General features: G+C 40.8%; 1 protein-coding gene across 4 annotated transcripts in view; it reads left to right on the forward strand.

Moving 5' to 3' along the window:
• The window catches only part of RNF38 (ring finger protein 38), a 194,215-nt gene that overhangs the window by 130,318 nt on the left and 45,523 nt on the right, over positions 1-18,374 (forward strand). For all 4 annotated transcript variants that reach the window (XM_048849985.2, XM_048849987.2, XM_048849986.2 and 1 more), the window contains one exon: positions 13,323-13,516. In XM_048849985.2, coding sequence (XP_048705942.2) covers positions 13,323-13,516 — 194 coding nt within the window. The remainder of the gene's footprint in view (positions 1-13,322; positions 13,517-18,374) is intronic.

Consider the following 18,374-nt stretch of genomic DNA (forward strand, 5'->3'; position numbering starts at 1 on the left):
TGCGACTTTTTGCGGCATGGCTGTGGCGGCACAGTCATGTCTCTAAAAGCTGTGTAGTGTAGACATAGCCTCCTTCCTCTAAGGCACCTGGCACTTGTCACTGTCAGGGACAGAATAGACCGGTGTGATCCAGTATGACACTATTCGTTGTTAATGGATACTGATCCATAGTGAATGGCCTTATTCTACAGATTTTTTTTTCTTGAGCTAATCTTCACAAATATTTTGTTGTTTGCAGTGATGTTGTATCCATGTAGGTCCCAGGATGTTAGAGAGACAAGGTGGGTAAGGTAATACCTTTTATTGGACTCAATTTTGTTGGCGCGAGAGATGAGCTTTTAAGCAGTTGGCTGTTAACTGCTCACTTCACCTTGTATTTGGGTGTGACATTCTGAGTACCTTTCCCAAACCTGAAAATCTCTGTGCAGATTTGAAATATTTTGCTAGCAGACCACTGTTTTCCTACAATATTGTTTTCAAAGACTAGTTTGAACGATGTTTTCCATGTATCAAAACTGTCTCAATTCTCAGTGATATTTTACCTCCTGGGAGGGAGAACTGCCTTTCTCCATCTTTCTTCTCCTGTTGCCCCCCTGTTCTAATGGTGAGATGACAAGATCAAAAACCTTTGTGGGGACACGTTACTGGCATTAGTATCAGTAGCTTGGTGTGTTTATAGACTAGTTTTTTCCTGAGCTGTGAGAGCTTGGCTTATCTTGTTGCAGAATTATGCGTGTTGACCACAAGTGAGCTGCCAAAACAGGACTCTCTTGCCCAGAGGAAAAAATGCACTCAGGTGTGAATCCTAGAAATTTAGGTGAAAAAGACCTGTTTAGGAGGGGTCTGAATAATCTTCTGAGCATGTGATCATGGAGGCCAATGTGCCAGAGATTAAGGGATTTAAACAGTTGGGTTTCTTGCTGTGAACCCATGTTGTACTCCACCTTTCCCCTCTTCCTCCATCCTCAAACTCAGGAATACATTGACAGTAAAGGGGTACTTAACTAGTGGTAATGTAGGCCTCACTGGGCCATCATGGCAGGTTCATGGATGTTCAGATAAAGTGGCCAAGAAAAGTCATGATGCCATATTTTCAAAAATATCTGGACTTATCAAAAGGGAACTTTGTTCCCCACTGTGGTTTTGGGTGACCCCCATGTAACCACTCTTGCTATGGTTCATGAAACCAAATACACAGATGTTGTCTTCTTGGCCATACGCTCTGCAGATGAGGGTGGTGACGCAGTTTGCTTCTTGAGACACAGGCACCTGCTCCATAGGCTTGTTATATGGATATTTTTCCTTATCCCTATGTCACAGAGGCCCCTTTGAGTGTGTTTTAAGATTCGTCCAGCTCTCACCATTGCACATACAAGATGGTGCACAGACATACAGTTTCTCATTTTCTGCTTCTGTATGGATGAAGAAGCTAGGGGTTCCCTTGTGATTCTCCCTCACTCACCTGAAGGAGTACTTTATTTTCTGCCTCTGGCCTAGCATCAGTACCAGTAGGGGAAAAGGTTTGTCAAGGGTTTTGGAGAGAGAGCCAACATTCCATGAAGCACTCAGTGCTGAAGCGGAACCCAGTGCTAAGATCAAAAGGGGGGCGGAGGGGACGACTCCTGTTTTGGCGCAGTACGCATTATGTGACACGTCTTTTTTCTTCTCTGAAATCTATAAAATCAGTAGCAACAAAACAAAGATGACCTTCAGGTTCCAGGAGTGATCTTTTTGTGGCACAACCTTGCTTTTTCTCTGGAAATGTCTTCACTCGTGATGACGGATCAGAGAGGAATGTGTAGCCGCTGAAATATTTGCCAGTTGCAGTTTTGCATAATATATGTAGAAGCAAAAACGATGTTCTACAATGGAGTTAGGGTCAGCAGGACTTGGCACCACTTAAGTACAGTAGGCCAGACAAACTGTTTGCATGTGGGCTCTCGCTTCTGTTAGCACAGCTTAGCTGTTAGTGTGCTGTATACATTAAAAATACTGGGCACATAATTTCAAAGTGATAGGGGCAAACTAGAATGGATCATGTAGATCTGCAAGCTAAATATTACCAGTTGTGTTTTTGTGAAGGCATTTCTTGTTACCTTGTTGCTGCTTTCTCTGTCTTAGATGTGAGCTTTATCAATTATCCCATTGACTTGATTTGTATGGTGTGGTAACTACATATATTGATGGGGCAATAATTAGTGATTGCAGCTTCATGAAGTATCTGTACTTTGGTGGTGGACTTCAGCTGTTTATGTGCTAGTTTCTCATGATTTATTAACTTGTATTAATTAGGTTGAAGGAGTTTAAGGTCAGTACAGCAAATCACATCCCTATAAAGAGAACATAAATTATACTGTATTTTAGTCTTTCAGAATTCACTTGTATAATAAACATGGAAGCCAGCTGTAATGTCCAGCTAGGATAACAGATTTGGCCACAGTGGCAGTAGGGATTATATAATAAGCGGACATAATGCATGGCTTGGAGATTCCAGTTTTCCCTTCCTCATTCATGTAATGGGTTGGAATATCTTTGGAATGGGCATAAGTGAGCTGGAAGGTTAGGGCAGTTCAATATGTGGTGGTGGTCTGAGTCAGTGGTATATATTAGACAAGTGGTGGAAGAACAGGTGCAGGGCCTAGCTGCAGGGACAGTTGTGCTATCATATTTTCTTCAGCCTTCACATCATTAAATATTTCTCTCTGGAATTCAGTCCTCAAGTCTGATTTCCCTCTTGTTTATGAAATAACATATGCTGGACTATCTGCCTGTCTGAACCTAGCCTGTTTACAGAAAATTAGTAGTTCTGGTCTTGTCCTCCCTGACCTGTAGCATTCTGTTGGACTTTTTTCCTCTCCCCTTGGATGTCCAGGAAAAGTTCTTGTCTGTTTTTTTAGTTTTCCTTGCTCTCTGGCCAGTGTTCCACCACTTGGCATCTTGTGCCTGAGGTCCCCCACCCTCTTCCCTGCTCCACGAATTCCTTGTTGCAGTACTGGTCTCTACAGTGGAAAAATAGAGGGTGGGTTGTTAACTATAGCACTGACTTGTCAATACTTTGAAATACCAAGGAATGCAAAAAAAGTAACCATTTCAGTTCTCTTCAGTTCACATGCCTTCCTACAAGATATTTAATTAGAGATTGATAAAATTAGATTTCTCTCACACGGATAATAAGTGCGGGCTATAAAGGCAGGTGGGGGGAAGGATTACTGCGGGTGTAGCCAGTGGAAGGGGACATTTTTGAGTCCGAGGAAGGGAAGCCGACTTTCTTTGAAAGTGAAGAGGGGAAGGCTGTTAAGTTTACATTCATGGGCTTATATCAGAGGCCCAGGTCTGGGAATAACATGGTTGTGAGAGCTTCTGTGGGAGCGTACTGAAATATGCATTGCCCCAGATTTGATGGGCAGGCTAGACAACTGGCTTTTGTAAATGATTTGCAGACACAGATTCAAGGCCTGGGGGAAAATAAGGGCTAAGATTAATTGATATCTCTAGAGAAATCTAACATGCCTTTGGTGTCTGGCAGCAGGTAGGAAGGGTAGTGCAATTATACCTTCAACCCTTGTGACCTGTGTTGTACTGTAGTTTGCTATCAAATTATACCTGGCTGTTTTTCATGCATTAAATAGAAAGGTAGGGATGAAATATGATTTTAAGTAGATAAGAACAGCATGCTAATTAAGTGGCCCAGTCAGGTGCTGGGATTGATGGATAAAATATAATGCAAATGCTTTGTTCATAGTGGTTTTGTGCAATAAAATTCTCTTGTGTTCACAGTTTGCACATTATGTATACAGCTTTTTATTGTGGGGTGAGTCTGCAGGGATAGGCACTGGGGAAGATGTTTGGGGTTCGAATGAAAACTTTTGCCCACATGCAAAATGACATCCACCCATTTTTTACGGATAATGCCAAGCATCAGTCTTTCAGCGTTGTTTTTTTCCAGATTTCTCCCTGACTCCGCATGTATGTATTTAGGATTATGCTCACACCGATTTTTTTCTTACACTTTTCCAAACTAAATCTCACGTTATTTTGTACCCACAGTTTTTTGTCTGTCCTCTTGTATTTCAATTGTAATGGATGTTAACAACTTTCTGATTTAGTAACATCTACAAATCTTGCCGTATGTTTACTCTTTTCTCCAGATTAATAGAGATTTTATCAAACTATTGCGGACATCAGTCCCACTGGTACTCCACTGTATGCCCCCTAGCATCCTAGGATTTTTCACACTGCCAACCAAATGAAAGTTTAGTAGGAAGTTTGAGGGGCTCAGTTACTATAATGATGGTGTGCATACTACAAGTACCTAAACAGATATTGTCATTTATCATTTTTTTGTCTTTTAGTCAGTTTTCAATCTATACAAGTGATCCTTCCCAAACCAGTGTGAATTTATATTTTAATTAAGATTTTGAGACCATATCAAATGCTTTATTAAAATACAAATGTAGGACATCTGTTGGTCACTTCCTCCACTAATTTTCTAATTCTGTTTTTAAAAATCAGTCTTATCCTCTCACTTATTAATTTTATTTGTTTACTTATTTGGCTAGCACTTAGCTTTTATGTTTTTTTTTTGTTTTGTTTTAGGGGTTTTGTTTTGCTGTCTGTATCTCCTCCATACAGGTCTGAGTGCAGTTTGACTCATCTTTATCCTTAACTACACTTCTAAAATGCAGGATGTTCCTTACCAGTAAATTCCCCCACCTCTTCCCCGCAAAAGAAAGTTTTCTGACTTTTCCAGGTTCTGGGTCCTCCAAGCTGACCGGTTGTTTTACCTGGTCAGCTGCTTAGTATAGTAAGATGTGACACAGTTGATTGCCTGGGTTACTGTTTGCATGGCCCTGTGGCCAGTGAGAAAATGCAAGCAGGTATTGCAAAGAAAATGATTATTCTTATTCTAGTGTGCCTTTCAATGGCATGCTTTTTAAAATCTTATCCTTCGACTAAGCCGTAAGTTATCCTCCAGAGGGACACTATATTCAGAGGGTGAAAATGGTGCGGTGTTGTTCATTGTTATGCAGCTTACATTTATTTAAATTAGTTTGTGTCTCTGAGAGGTATGACCGTATTTGAGACTAAACTAAAGGTGGGTGGAGATTTTCAGGGAAGGGAACATTTTAACACTTCTGGAAAGAGCTATAGAAAGAACAATAGATGTGTTCTAAAGGAGTTGAAGAGGAGCAGACACCCTGTAAAGTTGTGACCTGTTGAAAGTTTTGCTAGATCACCTTGATTTGTCTGGGGTGGGTCCCAAGCTGAAAATTCTTTCAGGCTGACGGAACATCTTTTTTTCTGTCAGGACTTGTTCCTGCAGGAAAAACTTCTAAAGATTGCAGTTTGAGAAAGCAGAGTGAATAGAGTGAAAGGGGAGTGACACGGTAACAGATGCAAATAGAAGGGGCATCTGATCTTGTTCACAGAATCATAGAATATCAGGGTTGGAAGGGACCTCAGGAGGTCATCTAGTCCAACCTCCTGCTCAAAGCAGGACCAATCCCCAATTTTTGCCCCAGATCCCAAATGGCCCCCTCAAGGATTGAACTCACAACCTTGCGTTTAGCAGGCCAATGCTCAAACCACTGAGCTATCCCTCCCCCGTTCTCTGATTTGAACCACTTTTAAATTCAAGACCAAACTTGGGTCTTCCTTCTGACAACAGGAGTTAGGAATCCTGCAGAAGCAGCGCCCTTAACCCATGTGGAGAATGATGTGCATTCCATTGTTCTGTAGTGACCACCTCAGACCAACTAAATATCAGGATTAATAGGCTCTGAAGCAGCCTCATAAAGCCTTTTCTAGCCAGCATAAAGGTTTACATACTGCATGATCTTTACCTAGAATGGGCTATCCAAGAGGAACTCCCTGATAGCAGCCTTCAACTACCTGAAGGGAGGTTCCAAAGAGGATGGAGCTAGGAGCAATGTTTGGCACGTGGCCCGCTAAGGTAAGCCCCCTGGTTGGCCGGGCCAGTTTGTTTACCTGCCGCATCTGCAGGTTCGGCTGATCGTGGCTCCCGCTGGCCGCAGTTCGCCACTCCAGGCCAATCGGGGGCTGCAGGAAGCGGCGCGGGCCAAGGGATGTGCTGGCTGCCGCTTCCCGCAGCCCCCATTGGCCGGGAGCAGCGAACCGCTGCCAGTGGGAGCCGCAATCGGACGAACCTGTGGACGTGGCAGGTAAACAAACTGGCCCAGGGGGCTTACCCTGGCGGGCCACATGTTGCCGATCCCTTAGCTAGGCTGTTCTCGGGGTGACAGATGACAGAACAAGAAGCAATGGTCTCAAGTTGCAGTGGGGGAGGTCTAGGTTGGATATTAGGAAAAACTATTTCACTAGGAGGGTGGTGAAGCACTGGAATGGGTTCCCTAGGGGAGATGGAATCTCCATCCTTAGAGATTTTTAAGGTCCGTCTTGACAAAACCCTGGCTGGGATAATTTATTTGGGGTTGGTCTTGCTTTGAGCAGGGGCTTGGACTAGAGACCTCCTGAGGCTTTTTCCAACCCTAGTCTTCTGATTCTTCTGTGATTAAAATCTACCTTTTATGGTTGTTAAATTTATTTCTTGTTTATAATATAACCCAGTTTGTGCAATACATAATTGGGGGTGAGGGTGGTAAGAGGGTGTGCATACCTCCCTCCATGTTGAGGGAGGAGGCGGATTTCATAATATACCTTTGGGTCTGCACTCCAAGGGAGGTGGGCACCTGAGTGGTGGGGCAAGTCTCTTAAGCTGAGTCCTCTCAGAGCTGATCTCAGTGTTTGTGGTGTTCTGCAGTTGAGTGTGTCCCTGCCTGTGTGTGTGCTGGAGTGGGCTTAAGAACCTGGCTCAGCAAGATAGGTTAAAGGGGGCCCATGCTGGCAGAATAGGCGGGCTCAGTGGTATCTCAGCACATCAGATGGTATCTTGAAGAGGGGCAACCCATCACACCTTCCTTAAAAAAAACTGATAAAAAGAAAACTTGGGTAAAATTGAAGGAAAGGGGACAGGGGAAGGACAGGAAAGAGGGTAGCTTTAATATTTTGCTGGCTAGTAAGTCAGGTACCAGGTCATTGGTTATTTCAGTAGTTTGATATGACCAGCTTTTCCTCACTGCTGCACCCCAAACATCCAGATAATGTTAAAACTTCTTAAAGGAGCTCTGTTTACAGTATTGCCATGTGATGTTGAATGTCTGCAAACACAAGACTCTTGCTGTGTTACCTTTATCTGCCTGGAGTAGTGAGATCTTTAAATTCAGATTTAGTGCTTCTAATTTTGTACAGAAAAATCTGAATTTGGAATATTTAGCTGTTCATTTCTTAAAAGCATCTGGTTGCCTATAAATCTTCATAAACTTTATTTTTTTTAGTCGCTGATACAGATTGCAATTTCATTACCAAGACCTGCTAGGTTGTGTGTTCTGATGGTGCAGTGCACGCTGTGGCTGTGCTGTAAGACTATGAAGTACAAGTATCTTCAGCTGTGCAAAAACTGACATAAATCAGTTTTATTTGGTAAAACTCCATCCTTCCACTGAATGAATAATTCTTTGTGGAGAATAAAATAAATATATTACACTATATTTTTTGTGATTATGTTGGTGTCTAATATAGAAATAGTAGTTTTATGTAGTTTGATAGCACTGAATTTGCAGGAGGAGGAAGATTCAGGATCTGTTTTAATCTAAGATGTGGGGTACATTTCTTTTAAAATAAACTGAAAATTTTGTAAAATACAAAACCTTATATTAAAGTGATACTTGCTAAACCCCATTGCCCTGCTCATAATTGACAAAGATATCAGCATCCGTGTTGCTGTCCTGTCAGTAGCATTTTTGGCTCCTGTTGGTCTGTGAGATGAGCTGTACTCCATGAGCAGCAACGACAGATCTGCTTAAGTAGAAAATCCATGTATTCCAAGGCATTGAGGTTTCACGGCAGGTTTCCCACGGTTTTTGCTATGTTCTATACGAGCTAAGCCAGGGGTGGCCAAACTTACCGACCCTCTGAACTGCATATGACAATTTTCAGAAGTTTGAGAGCCAGGGTGTGCCTGCTGCAGTTCGGGGCTTCTGCCCCCACAGGAGGCATCTGTGGGGCTCGGGGCTTCAGTCCTGCTGAAGCCCCAAGCCCTGGCAGGCGCACCCCATGGGCCTAAAGCCCTGAGACACCCCCCCCTACCCCCTGCTGGATAGAAACCAGTACCCCACCACCCTGCTGCAAGGCAGAGGTCCCGAGCTCTGTCTCTTCTCTCCCTCCCCATCTCAATGTGGTAGGTGGGGAATGGGGGGGAGTGGAGGGGGTTCCGGGAGCTGCACTTTAACTGTAAAAGAGCCATATGTGGCTCACGAGCCGCAGTTTGACCACCCCATAGCTTATGCATTCATTTTAAAAATTTGTAATTTCTGATTGTAATGTCAGGATACAAATCAATGCAGTATTGTCCTGAGTCTGCAGGCTGAAAATGAGGTACAGACGTCTCAATTTAATTCAGTTTAACTGGTTGTCAGAAGATCATAATCAGATTCAAAGTTCAACATAGTTTTGAACATTTTCATGTCATGTTTTCCTGTCGGAGAAACACCTAGCTCTAATGGTCTTTATCCATTAAACCTGGACATACCTGTCACATCTTTGATTCCTTTTATTTGAAAGATCTTCCTTTAGGAAGAGGTTTCAAATTTTGAGTGTATAAATATTTATTTATTTGGAGGCATTACAGTGCTTAAAAACTAGGGTAAAATGATATTCTGCTGTATGTCATCAGTTTCTTTAAAAAATGGTCATGGGACTCTGTGAATTTGTGTACAGAATTGTATAAACTATATTCAGAAACATTTATTCCATCTCTAGTCTGTCTGCATGCCAGTGCAGGCCTAAAAAAAAGTACACTCATTGGACTCAGGTGGGCTCTGACCCCATGACATCTTGCAGGCTAATCAAGGATTGTGCCCCTAAACCTACAAACCGGATAAGTGTGGTCCAAAAGCAACAGTCTCTTCTGTTGGGTATTGCCTCCCTCCTTTACTCCTGTCAGGAATTCACTCCCAGCTTTTCAGCCTCCTTTAGTCACATGGCCTGGAGAAGGGTCTATGTTGATCTCGTTCCCTCCACCTGAGGTCCCTTACTGTGTTATTCTGTGGGCATTTGGAGATGGCTCCCTTCTGCCTCCTAGCAGTGTCTGGGATCATTGCTTTAAGAACCCTCTTAGGCTGGCTCAACTGCAGCTCTGTCATCCATCTGCTCTGGGATGCAAAGCATTTATCTCAGTGGTTCATTCATTGACTCTTCATGCTGCCAGCTCCGTTATTGAGACACAGGGGTAACAGATCCAGTGCATAAGTGCACCCTGGGGTGAATAAATTATCGAAGTTTCAGTGATTCTCAATAGCATGTGGTGCAGTGCAGGTTTAGGGGATGGAGGGAGGGAAACAAATGGACTTTCCCTGCCATCCCCATTCTCTCTTGCAGCAAGTAAATCTGAAGCCTCATTTCGCTGACACTAACTAAAATTGAAACCAAAGATCTTGTGGAGGACTGCAGGGTAGACTCAGCTCACACTCCCAGAAGCCAGGCCTGAGGGTAGTGGTGCAGGGTTTCCCTTCTGGGTAAATCTGCAGGACCCAGCTCTGCCGGTATGTGCAGGAGATCAGTAAGGGTGAGGCATCTTGGGCCTTGTCTAAGTTTTGTAACATTTTCAAGCTGTCACCTGGCGCACACAACTACTAAGATACAGAAAGCTCCACATAACCTTTACAACTTAAGGAGGAAAGGAGGCTGCATCAAATGTTACGACAATATTATTGTCTTGGTAAAAACTTCTGCTTTTATAAAAAGCCTAAACTAGCAACTTATCCTTTCTCATAAGAGCACAAAGATGAGCAACGTTAACATAAAACTATTCAGAATGGCTGTAAAAAGTATTCGAAAGCATAATGAATGGTCTCGTCAACAGTGTATCAGGATTTCACGCCAATTCATACTAAATAGTATAAGAGAAGGACACATTTTACAAACGGGTTTAATTCTTTGCTCAGTAGTGACATGGCTCGCTACTGGTGTCTCTACATGATAAGGTATCATAGTGCACAGCTACAAGGAAAGGGCTATAGATTTGCTAGGGGAACATTAATTGTGAATTTCCTGACTCTTGTGGATTTAATTTCAACCCTAATTCTGCCTTGGCACTAAACTTCATCTTCTTTCAGTAGTAACATGGGTTGACTATCATGAAGTCTTTCTGGCATTGGTGCTTTGACTTATGAAATGTTCTGTGTTTTGTGCAGATGTTGCTTGCTCTTCTAGAAATTCATGTTTGAAACAATGTCATCTTTTAGTTCCTGCCTTTTGTCATGTCAATTTTTAATTTACGTAATAAAAATAAACTGGATCTTCCACAGCTATCAGGCCCTCATCATTCTGTTCTTGCTGCTTGTTTGGCAGCAGTAAAATCGGACAACATAGAATGGCCTGTCAGCAAAGGAGGTAGACCAAGGACGCTGAGCTGGCCTGTTGAATATTGGCATGAAATTTGGGGAGATGTAAATGTGGCAACAAATGACATACTGTATAAATATAGCAATGCATTGGCCAACTTAGGGTTTTATAGACTGCAAAATTATACTGTTTGTGATAGGCTCTGCCATGAGTTCAGTGTAATTGAAATGTAAATGGATCTTAATTTGTATGGGATTTGTTTCTGCCACTAATTCCATGTTACTTTTTGCAATATGCTCTTGTAACCCTGTTACAATCATCTTATGAGAATTGGTTTCTTAATTAAATCCAAGAAAAAGTACCAATTTTTTTTCTTAATGACACTAATTTATGAAGAAGTTAGGATTTAGCTTTAGGTCATTTTTTTTTCCAGTTCAGAGAAACATAATTAGGTTTTAAACGCATGCTTTTATATGTAGTTCAGAAAATGATTTTATTGTTATTTTCTTTCTAATGGCAGACAAGTTGGGATGGAAATACTGTTGCTTAACATAGAAGGCAGTTAGTACATATTATGGAGTTTGGAGTAGATGTACTAAATAGTAATTTGGAATGATGAAGGGTAACTGCCTAGCAGCTTGTTAGTTTGATACATCTCTGCCATCTCCTATGAACTCATGAGCTGTTTTGTGTTTGGAGTGCATTTCTTCAGAGACAAAATAATCAAAAGAACCAGTGTTCCAGGATAAATATGCTTTTTTGGACATTTGGTAGGGGGCGGGGTAGGGGTATTTAAGAGTAAATTTAGTGCTAAGGAAAGGTGCCAGACACATGGCATTACCAGTCAAAGTTGGTTAGCCAAACAATAGCTTGAAAACGCCTCTCTCTCACCAACGGAGATTAATACAATGAATACCTGTTACCATTCACTAGGCTTTGCCCCCTCTGCCAGCTCACTGAACCCTTTTGTCTCATCCTCCCATTTGCACCTGTTTATTTTCGTATGGTTCTCTATAGCCTCCAAGTGTGCCTGGCTTTTTTGCCCTGTTTACCTGTCGGTTCATATATCTCTCGGGATCTGACCCACTCACCTGAAGCATACAAGTTCCTGTTTCCAAGACTGTCTTTGAAAACTCTCATTTTGGCCATCAACCATAGAACCCTGCCTTCGTGGCTTACCTCGTTCTTCACATGTTAAACATCAGTTTAAAAATCAAAGTAGGCACTTGAAGCATGTCAAAAGTACTGCTCAGGTACTGCTTACTATGCTTTTATGCTGCACCCTTTTCTCCTTTCTTACCACGAGTAAAGGTAGGCTGTTGGTGGTCTGATCTGGAAGAGGGTTTTGAATGTACAGTGTTGAGGGAGATCAAAGAAGCAACTAACTCTGTGAAATGGTAATAATGGGAAACTTCAATTACCAGTATCCAAACTTTTAAACCATCACAATGGGGCAACATTTAGGGAAATGGTTGCTTGATTTTCTAGGTTTCAGAGTAGCAGCCGTATTAGTCTGTATATACAAAAAGAAAAGGAGTACTTGTGGCACCTTCATAAGTGAGCTGTAGCTCACGAAAGCTTATGCTCAAATAAATTGGTTAGTCTCTAAGGTGCCACAAGTACTCCATTTCTTTTTGATTTACTAGAGTACTACTTGGAACACCTAGTCCTAAAGCACACAAGAGGAAAGGTTTTTCTTGACTTATTCCTAACTGAGATACAGGAGTTGGTCAAAAAAGTAATTACAGCTTAACAGCTATTGGTGATTATAATTTAAGTACTGCATCCTCAGGGAGGAATTTCATATAAAAAATAAACCTGTCACTATGCACTTAGCTTTAGAAAGGGAGATTGGGGGGAAAAGGGAGCTGATCAAAAAGGCCCTAAAGTAAAAACTTAGGAAAGTAAAATCCTTAGCCTAAAACAGATACAAAGACTGTGCATATCCCTAAACTGAAAAGGAAACAGGAAGGTAAAAGAGATGTGGTTAATTGTCAGAGATGAAGAGAGTATTCAAGCCAAACCAGTATTCTTCCGAAAATGGAAATGCAACATTAAGTGAAACTAATAAAAATAACATAAACAATGGCAGATGAAATATATACATATGTATAATTTATGAAGACAGGGATTTTTGAAGAGTAAATAGTAATTACTATTACTGGAGCAATTTGGCCTCCTGTAGTCAATTAGAATTTTTTGTGTCAGCAAATTTTAGGTGGTCAGATCAGGAAAAGGTATCCAACCAAATAACTTTTTAAAGTAAAAATTACATTGATTTAGCTGATGCTTTTGTCAACATTTTTTTACACTTGTTAATTGCCAGTCTTGTGCTAACAAGTTAAAGGACAAGAGACACATCTTAGCTGAGTTAGCAAAACTAAAATTGGCTGCAATACAAATCAGATGTCTAATAAGCTGTATAGTGAGCATCCTCCTGGTGGATATGGGGTGCACATGCTGAGCTAGAACTCCATATGGCGGACTATTTAATGATTGACAAATATGGATCCTATTAGCATGAAATTGGTGCTTAGCCAGCAACATTTTTTGAAGATCCCATACATTTTAAAAAAAAAACCTCACTCTCTTGAAACAAACATTTTTTAGCTTTGTATCTCTGGCAACTTTGTTTCTGCCTCAACATGAGAATTTTTAAAATATTGTGCTGAATTCTGTAATAAAAATGTATTTGTGATGGGGAAGCCATAAAATAATTGTAGAATCCATTGCCTTCATGATGTGATAACTAGAGATTTAACTTCGTGCGGTATTTTGTTTTGAATGTATATGGTCTACTTCAATTTTTTCCTCCACAGATGTAAACTGCAGTAATAATACAAAACAGTGTGTGTGGGGTATGACTCACTCAGGTGCGTTTATTTTTTGTATTTGCATAGAGTGAAGACAGTCCGAGTCCTAAGAGACAACGCCTTTCTCATTCAGTCTTTGACTATACAGCAGCATCACCAGCCCCATCACCGCCAATGCGACCATGGGAGATGACATCAAATAGGCAGCCTCCTTCAGCTCGACCCAACCAACATCACTTCTCAGGGGAACGATGCAACACACCTGCACGCAACAGGAGGAGGTAAATGGATTAGTCAGGTTGTGGAGTGGTTTCTTGCTAGCCTGTCTGCTGATTCAGGCGAGACCTTTTTCAAGGCAGCAGGGATTCATTAGCATTAGAAGTGAAGTACTCCTAGCAGAAGACTGTTAGTTATACAACACTATATGATAAATATTAATTTTGAAAAATTTGTTGATAAATATTTGCTATTATCGCTGCTGAAAACTGGTATTTGGAAGTAATTAATGAGGTCAATGAAGTCTTCCTATAATTTTGTGTGGACATGTACAGTTTGAGAGGGTGGTTGCTCCTTAGCGTTTTCAGTTAGAATCCATTTATTTCTCTAATACCGCACATTACATTAGTGCGTTGTACACATAGACAATGTGTCAGAAAATCAACCAAAAACTAAAGATTCCTATTTCTGGACAGGCTATTACTACTAGTTGTAGACTAATTATTTTTATAGTGCAATAAACGTGCATGACACTTACACAACTTACAACTTTGTCCTTCCCTAATAAATGTACAATCTAATTTCAAATGAGAATGAATAAAACTGACAAGATTGATGCAAGTAGTATCATGTGATTGCTTAGATGTGTGGTGAATGTATTGCAAGGGTTTACATTTTTATCTTAGTTTAGTTTTGGCCTATGGTTCATAAGCCTCTTTTGAAGCAAAGTTTTTTGAATAAGCTCAATTAGTCATGGAAGAACAGAGTTTTGGGTGGCTATATTGAACTGGTGCCTGCACCAGTGCGTTGCAAAGCTTAAAAATAAAGACCTCTTCACTATTCTAGTTAATTATCCAAAACACAAGCGTTTGCTCCCTCACAATAGGTTTTGGAACTGTTTTTGTCACCTAACACGAATTTAAAACACATTTCCGTGTGTTTGCTTCAGAAAAAAGTGATACTTTACATTCTCCAGCTTTAGGAGAAGCCATACATTTTTATGAATGCAAAAACCAGGCTTTTGAGACCAGAAACAGACCCTTTTCTATCCCCAAAGTTAAAAATTGTCAACTGGCATTTTGTTAGTTTACTGAAGCTGTAGCACATTGTTACTTAATTTAAAGAAGTCTTTTAGGGTCACAAATCCTGGAAGCTTCGGGCCACAACTTGCAAAATTATATTTGTTTTCATACAACCAGCAGTCAAAACTAATAATGCAAGTCAATGAGTTGATTTCTTGGATTGTTGCAGAGAGAGGCAGTGGGGTCCAGTGGATAGGCAATTGTCTTGTGACTCAGGAGACCTGTATTTTATTTTCAGCTTCCACTGACATTCAACTGTGAACCTCTGTTTTACGCTCTTGTCCTCTGTCTTGTCTGTTTAGACTGTGACCTCCTCAGGGCAGGAACTCTTTGTACGGTGCCTTGCAACGGTGCCTTGCACAGTGGGCCTCGAACTTGCTTGGGGTTTCAAGGCACCACTGTTAATACAAATAAAAAGTAGATTATTAGTAAAATAAGCTCAATAGGCTTTTACATAATTCTGTTTAAAAGTGAAGTTAATTTTCCCTTCTTCTGATGAACTTGCTTCAAGTTTTATCAGGTTTAGTCTCTGTCACTATGTATATCCATTAATCTGTTACCCAGGTAACAAAACCTGTGCGTGCTCTGACTGGAGACTGTTTTGAAGCTGTCTGTCACCAAATGGCTAGCAAATACATCAGTATTGCCAACACCAAGCATTTAAAAAAAAAGTTAGACCCCGGAAAATCTTGATTCAAAATAAGCTCTTTGTTAGTCTGCCTTCTTCCCTCTACAGGCTCAATAATCAACTGTCATCCCACTTTGTGATTATTTAGGTTCAACATTCACCCTTATGTACACAGTGGATGCAAAGGTGGACTTCCCTCAGCTGCAAGGAAAGGGTCTGCACAGTTTGCTCTCCACTATTTGGGAAGATGGAGCTGCCGTTTTTTCCCCTCCGTCCCTTCCTTGCCATACTCAAGCTTCCATCCCCATTCTTCCTGCCTCCCCTGATATGTAACACACCACCTTCCCTCTGCCTTCTCAGTCTTGTACTCTCATGTTCCTCTGCATCTGCTCCATGGCAGTAGCTCTGGTACTCTATTCCCTGATTGAGAACATTTAAAAAGTTACTGGGGGAAAAAAGTACTTATGTGAACAGCTAAATACAGAGAACAGGAATCTCTAGTTACAGACAGCTGTGATCGTTGTTACTGGCTAAGACCTGCATGCATCTGGTTATATTTATTTTTTGCTCCGTTTCCTCAACCTTGTTTCATTTGTTTGGTCCACAAGTTATGCCTTGTCTTTTAAGTTTTTAGAGACAGACTGTCATTTACTATTTTTGTCTGTTACCCAGCACAATGGGGCCCAAACTGGTTGAGGCCTGTGAGCACTACTGCAAGTTAAGTGCAAGTTGTGACTACTTTGCATGAGGCATTCCCAGTAATTCCAAGTTAGTCATCTGCTAGAGCTACACATCTGGAGGTTATCTCAGAGTTTCACCTAAGGAAAGGGACATTTCTTTGCTATCTGACATGTATCTGATCATCTAGGAGAAGTCTGTATGCATCAAGTTCTGTTTTTTCCAGAGTACTACATTCTGCGCTGCCCATAAATCAGTATATAGAAAAGTGTTGACAGTTTTTGTTATGCTTTGTTTCCTTCTGGGTAATTAACAGAAGTAAAGCTTGACCATTGGCACTACTTGTGGACAGGTAAAGGCAGAACTGAAGCTAAAAATGCTACTGTATCTAAAGATAAATGGCAGGGGAAACTAGGGCATCTCTGCTGGGTTTAGTTTTTTCAAAATGTTGAAACTGCCATCAGTGACTTTAACCACTCCAGGAACTTTTCCAAACCCAAGTCCTTCCTTCATATGATGTTACAGCTTTGCACTGATGTTAGCTGAAGATTGGATATGTGCTACTGTAAACAGTCAGATTTGTATATGAAGTTTAAAGGTGCATATAAAGGACGTTTAAGTCTGAATTCACTAAAACTGAAATCTTGCTGCCTGCATTATTAAATAAAATATCTGCAGTAAAGTTACAAAAATTATATCGGTCTATCTTATCTGTAATGATGTACAACTGCGAACAAGTGGATTTTAGTAGTAATGCAATTTTTAGACATTTAAAAGCAGTCACTAACATAAAGCATACTTGAATACCTTGGGCAAGTTGACTTATATTGTAACTGACTGTGACATAGTACTGAATGTACACAACCTTAAAGCTAGATTTGTATCTGTGCAGCTTTAATTGTCTTGTGTGACTATGGAAAGCACTGCGGGTAAATCTTTCCAGATGACACCAATAATAGCTATGTCAGCATAACTTTATTATTAGTTATGCAGAAATTAACAAACACTATAATAGATTCCGAAAATGGAAGAATACAAGGGAAAAATTTATCTGCTTATAAGACTTAAATCAGCAAAGCTCTCTGATACTATAACACAAGTAATTATAAGCAGGGTTGGTAACAACACTTGTTGTTAAGGTTGCCTGACAGTTCCCATTATAAGACACTGTTTTCAGTTGCTTATAACTTTGCCAAACTTTAATAATTTGAGCTGAAATTTTCCATCCTGGGTGTTTTTGTCTCAGGGTGATTTGCGGGGGGGCATTTCAACCAAAACAGTTTCAGCTGTTTTTGAAAAAAGAAAAGGAGTACTTGTGGCACCTTAGAGACTAACCAATTTATTTGAGCATGAGCTTTCGTGAGCTACAGCTCACTTCATCGGATGCATACCGTGGAAACTGCGGAAGACATTATATACACACAGAGACCAGTAGTCCAGCAGGACAGTGGGGTGGGAGGAGGTATTGTTTCATGGTCTCTGTGTGTATATAATGTCTTCTGCAGTTTCCACGGTATGCATCCGATGAAGTGAGCTGTAGCTCACGAAAGCTCGTGCTCAAATAAATTGGTTAGTCTCTAAGGTGCCACAAGTACTCCTTTTCTTTTTGCGGATACAGACTAACACGGCTGTTACTCTGAAAGCTGTTTTTGAGAATGTGAGAGTAAAAAACGTTATTTTGCCCATGTTAAAACATCCTGGTGTCTTTTTCTTTGAGAAAAAGTACCCCATGGTTTGCAGCAGAGACTTGAAATTTGGCCAGAGGGTGGCCTATGTCAAATGTGCCTTTTCCAGTTCTTGTGAAAATCTGCCCAAATTATATAAGACTTGGAAAAATTGCAGTTTGCATATGCTCTGTAGAGACTTGCTAGAGCATAGCTATTTCCCAAAGATTTCATCTGCAGTGAGCGTGCTGCAGTGACCAGGCAAGTCACTGAAACTAAATTTCCTACAAGTAGTCATTAATTGCTCAGTTTCTGGGTACTGACTTCAGACCCTGGCATCTGATTAGCAGAAGTCCTGAGCGCACTTGGTTGCAAATGAAGTCAATAGGAGTGTACTTTGATCACCAAAAGAGCTATGTTATGCTGCTTAATCAGGTTTTAGGTGTCTCAAATTGGGCATCCAAAATGAGTGTATACTTTTTATATTAATCTCTGTCATAGTTCCACATCTGTAAATTCCGGATAATACCACCACCTTAGCTCACAAGGGTGGTGTGAAAATAAATGAAAGTTTGTGAAGCATTCAGCTACTACAGTAAGTGCCATAGAAAAAGCTCATGAAAAAATTAATAATTCTGTCTTTAGAGTAGGGTTTGAATAGTGTGCAGTAAATAAGGCCTGGGGCCACACACTGAATAATGAGGAGAAAACAAAATATTGAATAGCTACTCATTTAGTGAGCACCATCCATTCTGTGCTCTGAATGAGTCAGGGCTCCTGTAGGGAGAAAAAAAGTATGTGATCATATCCTAGTAGACTGTATCCTCATGCATACATACAAGATTGCACAAGCAACCATAATCCTGGCATT

Source organism: Caretta caretta, chromosome 5, assembly GCF_965140235.1.
Source record: "Caretta caretta isolate rCarCar2 chromosome 5, rCarCar1.hap1, whole genome shotgun sequence".
In the NCBI taxonomy this organism is placed as follows: Eukaryota; Metazoa; Chordata; order Testudines; family Cheloniidae; genus Caretta; species Caretta caretta.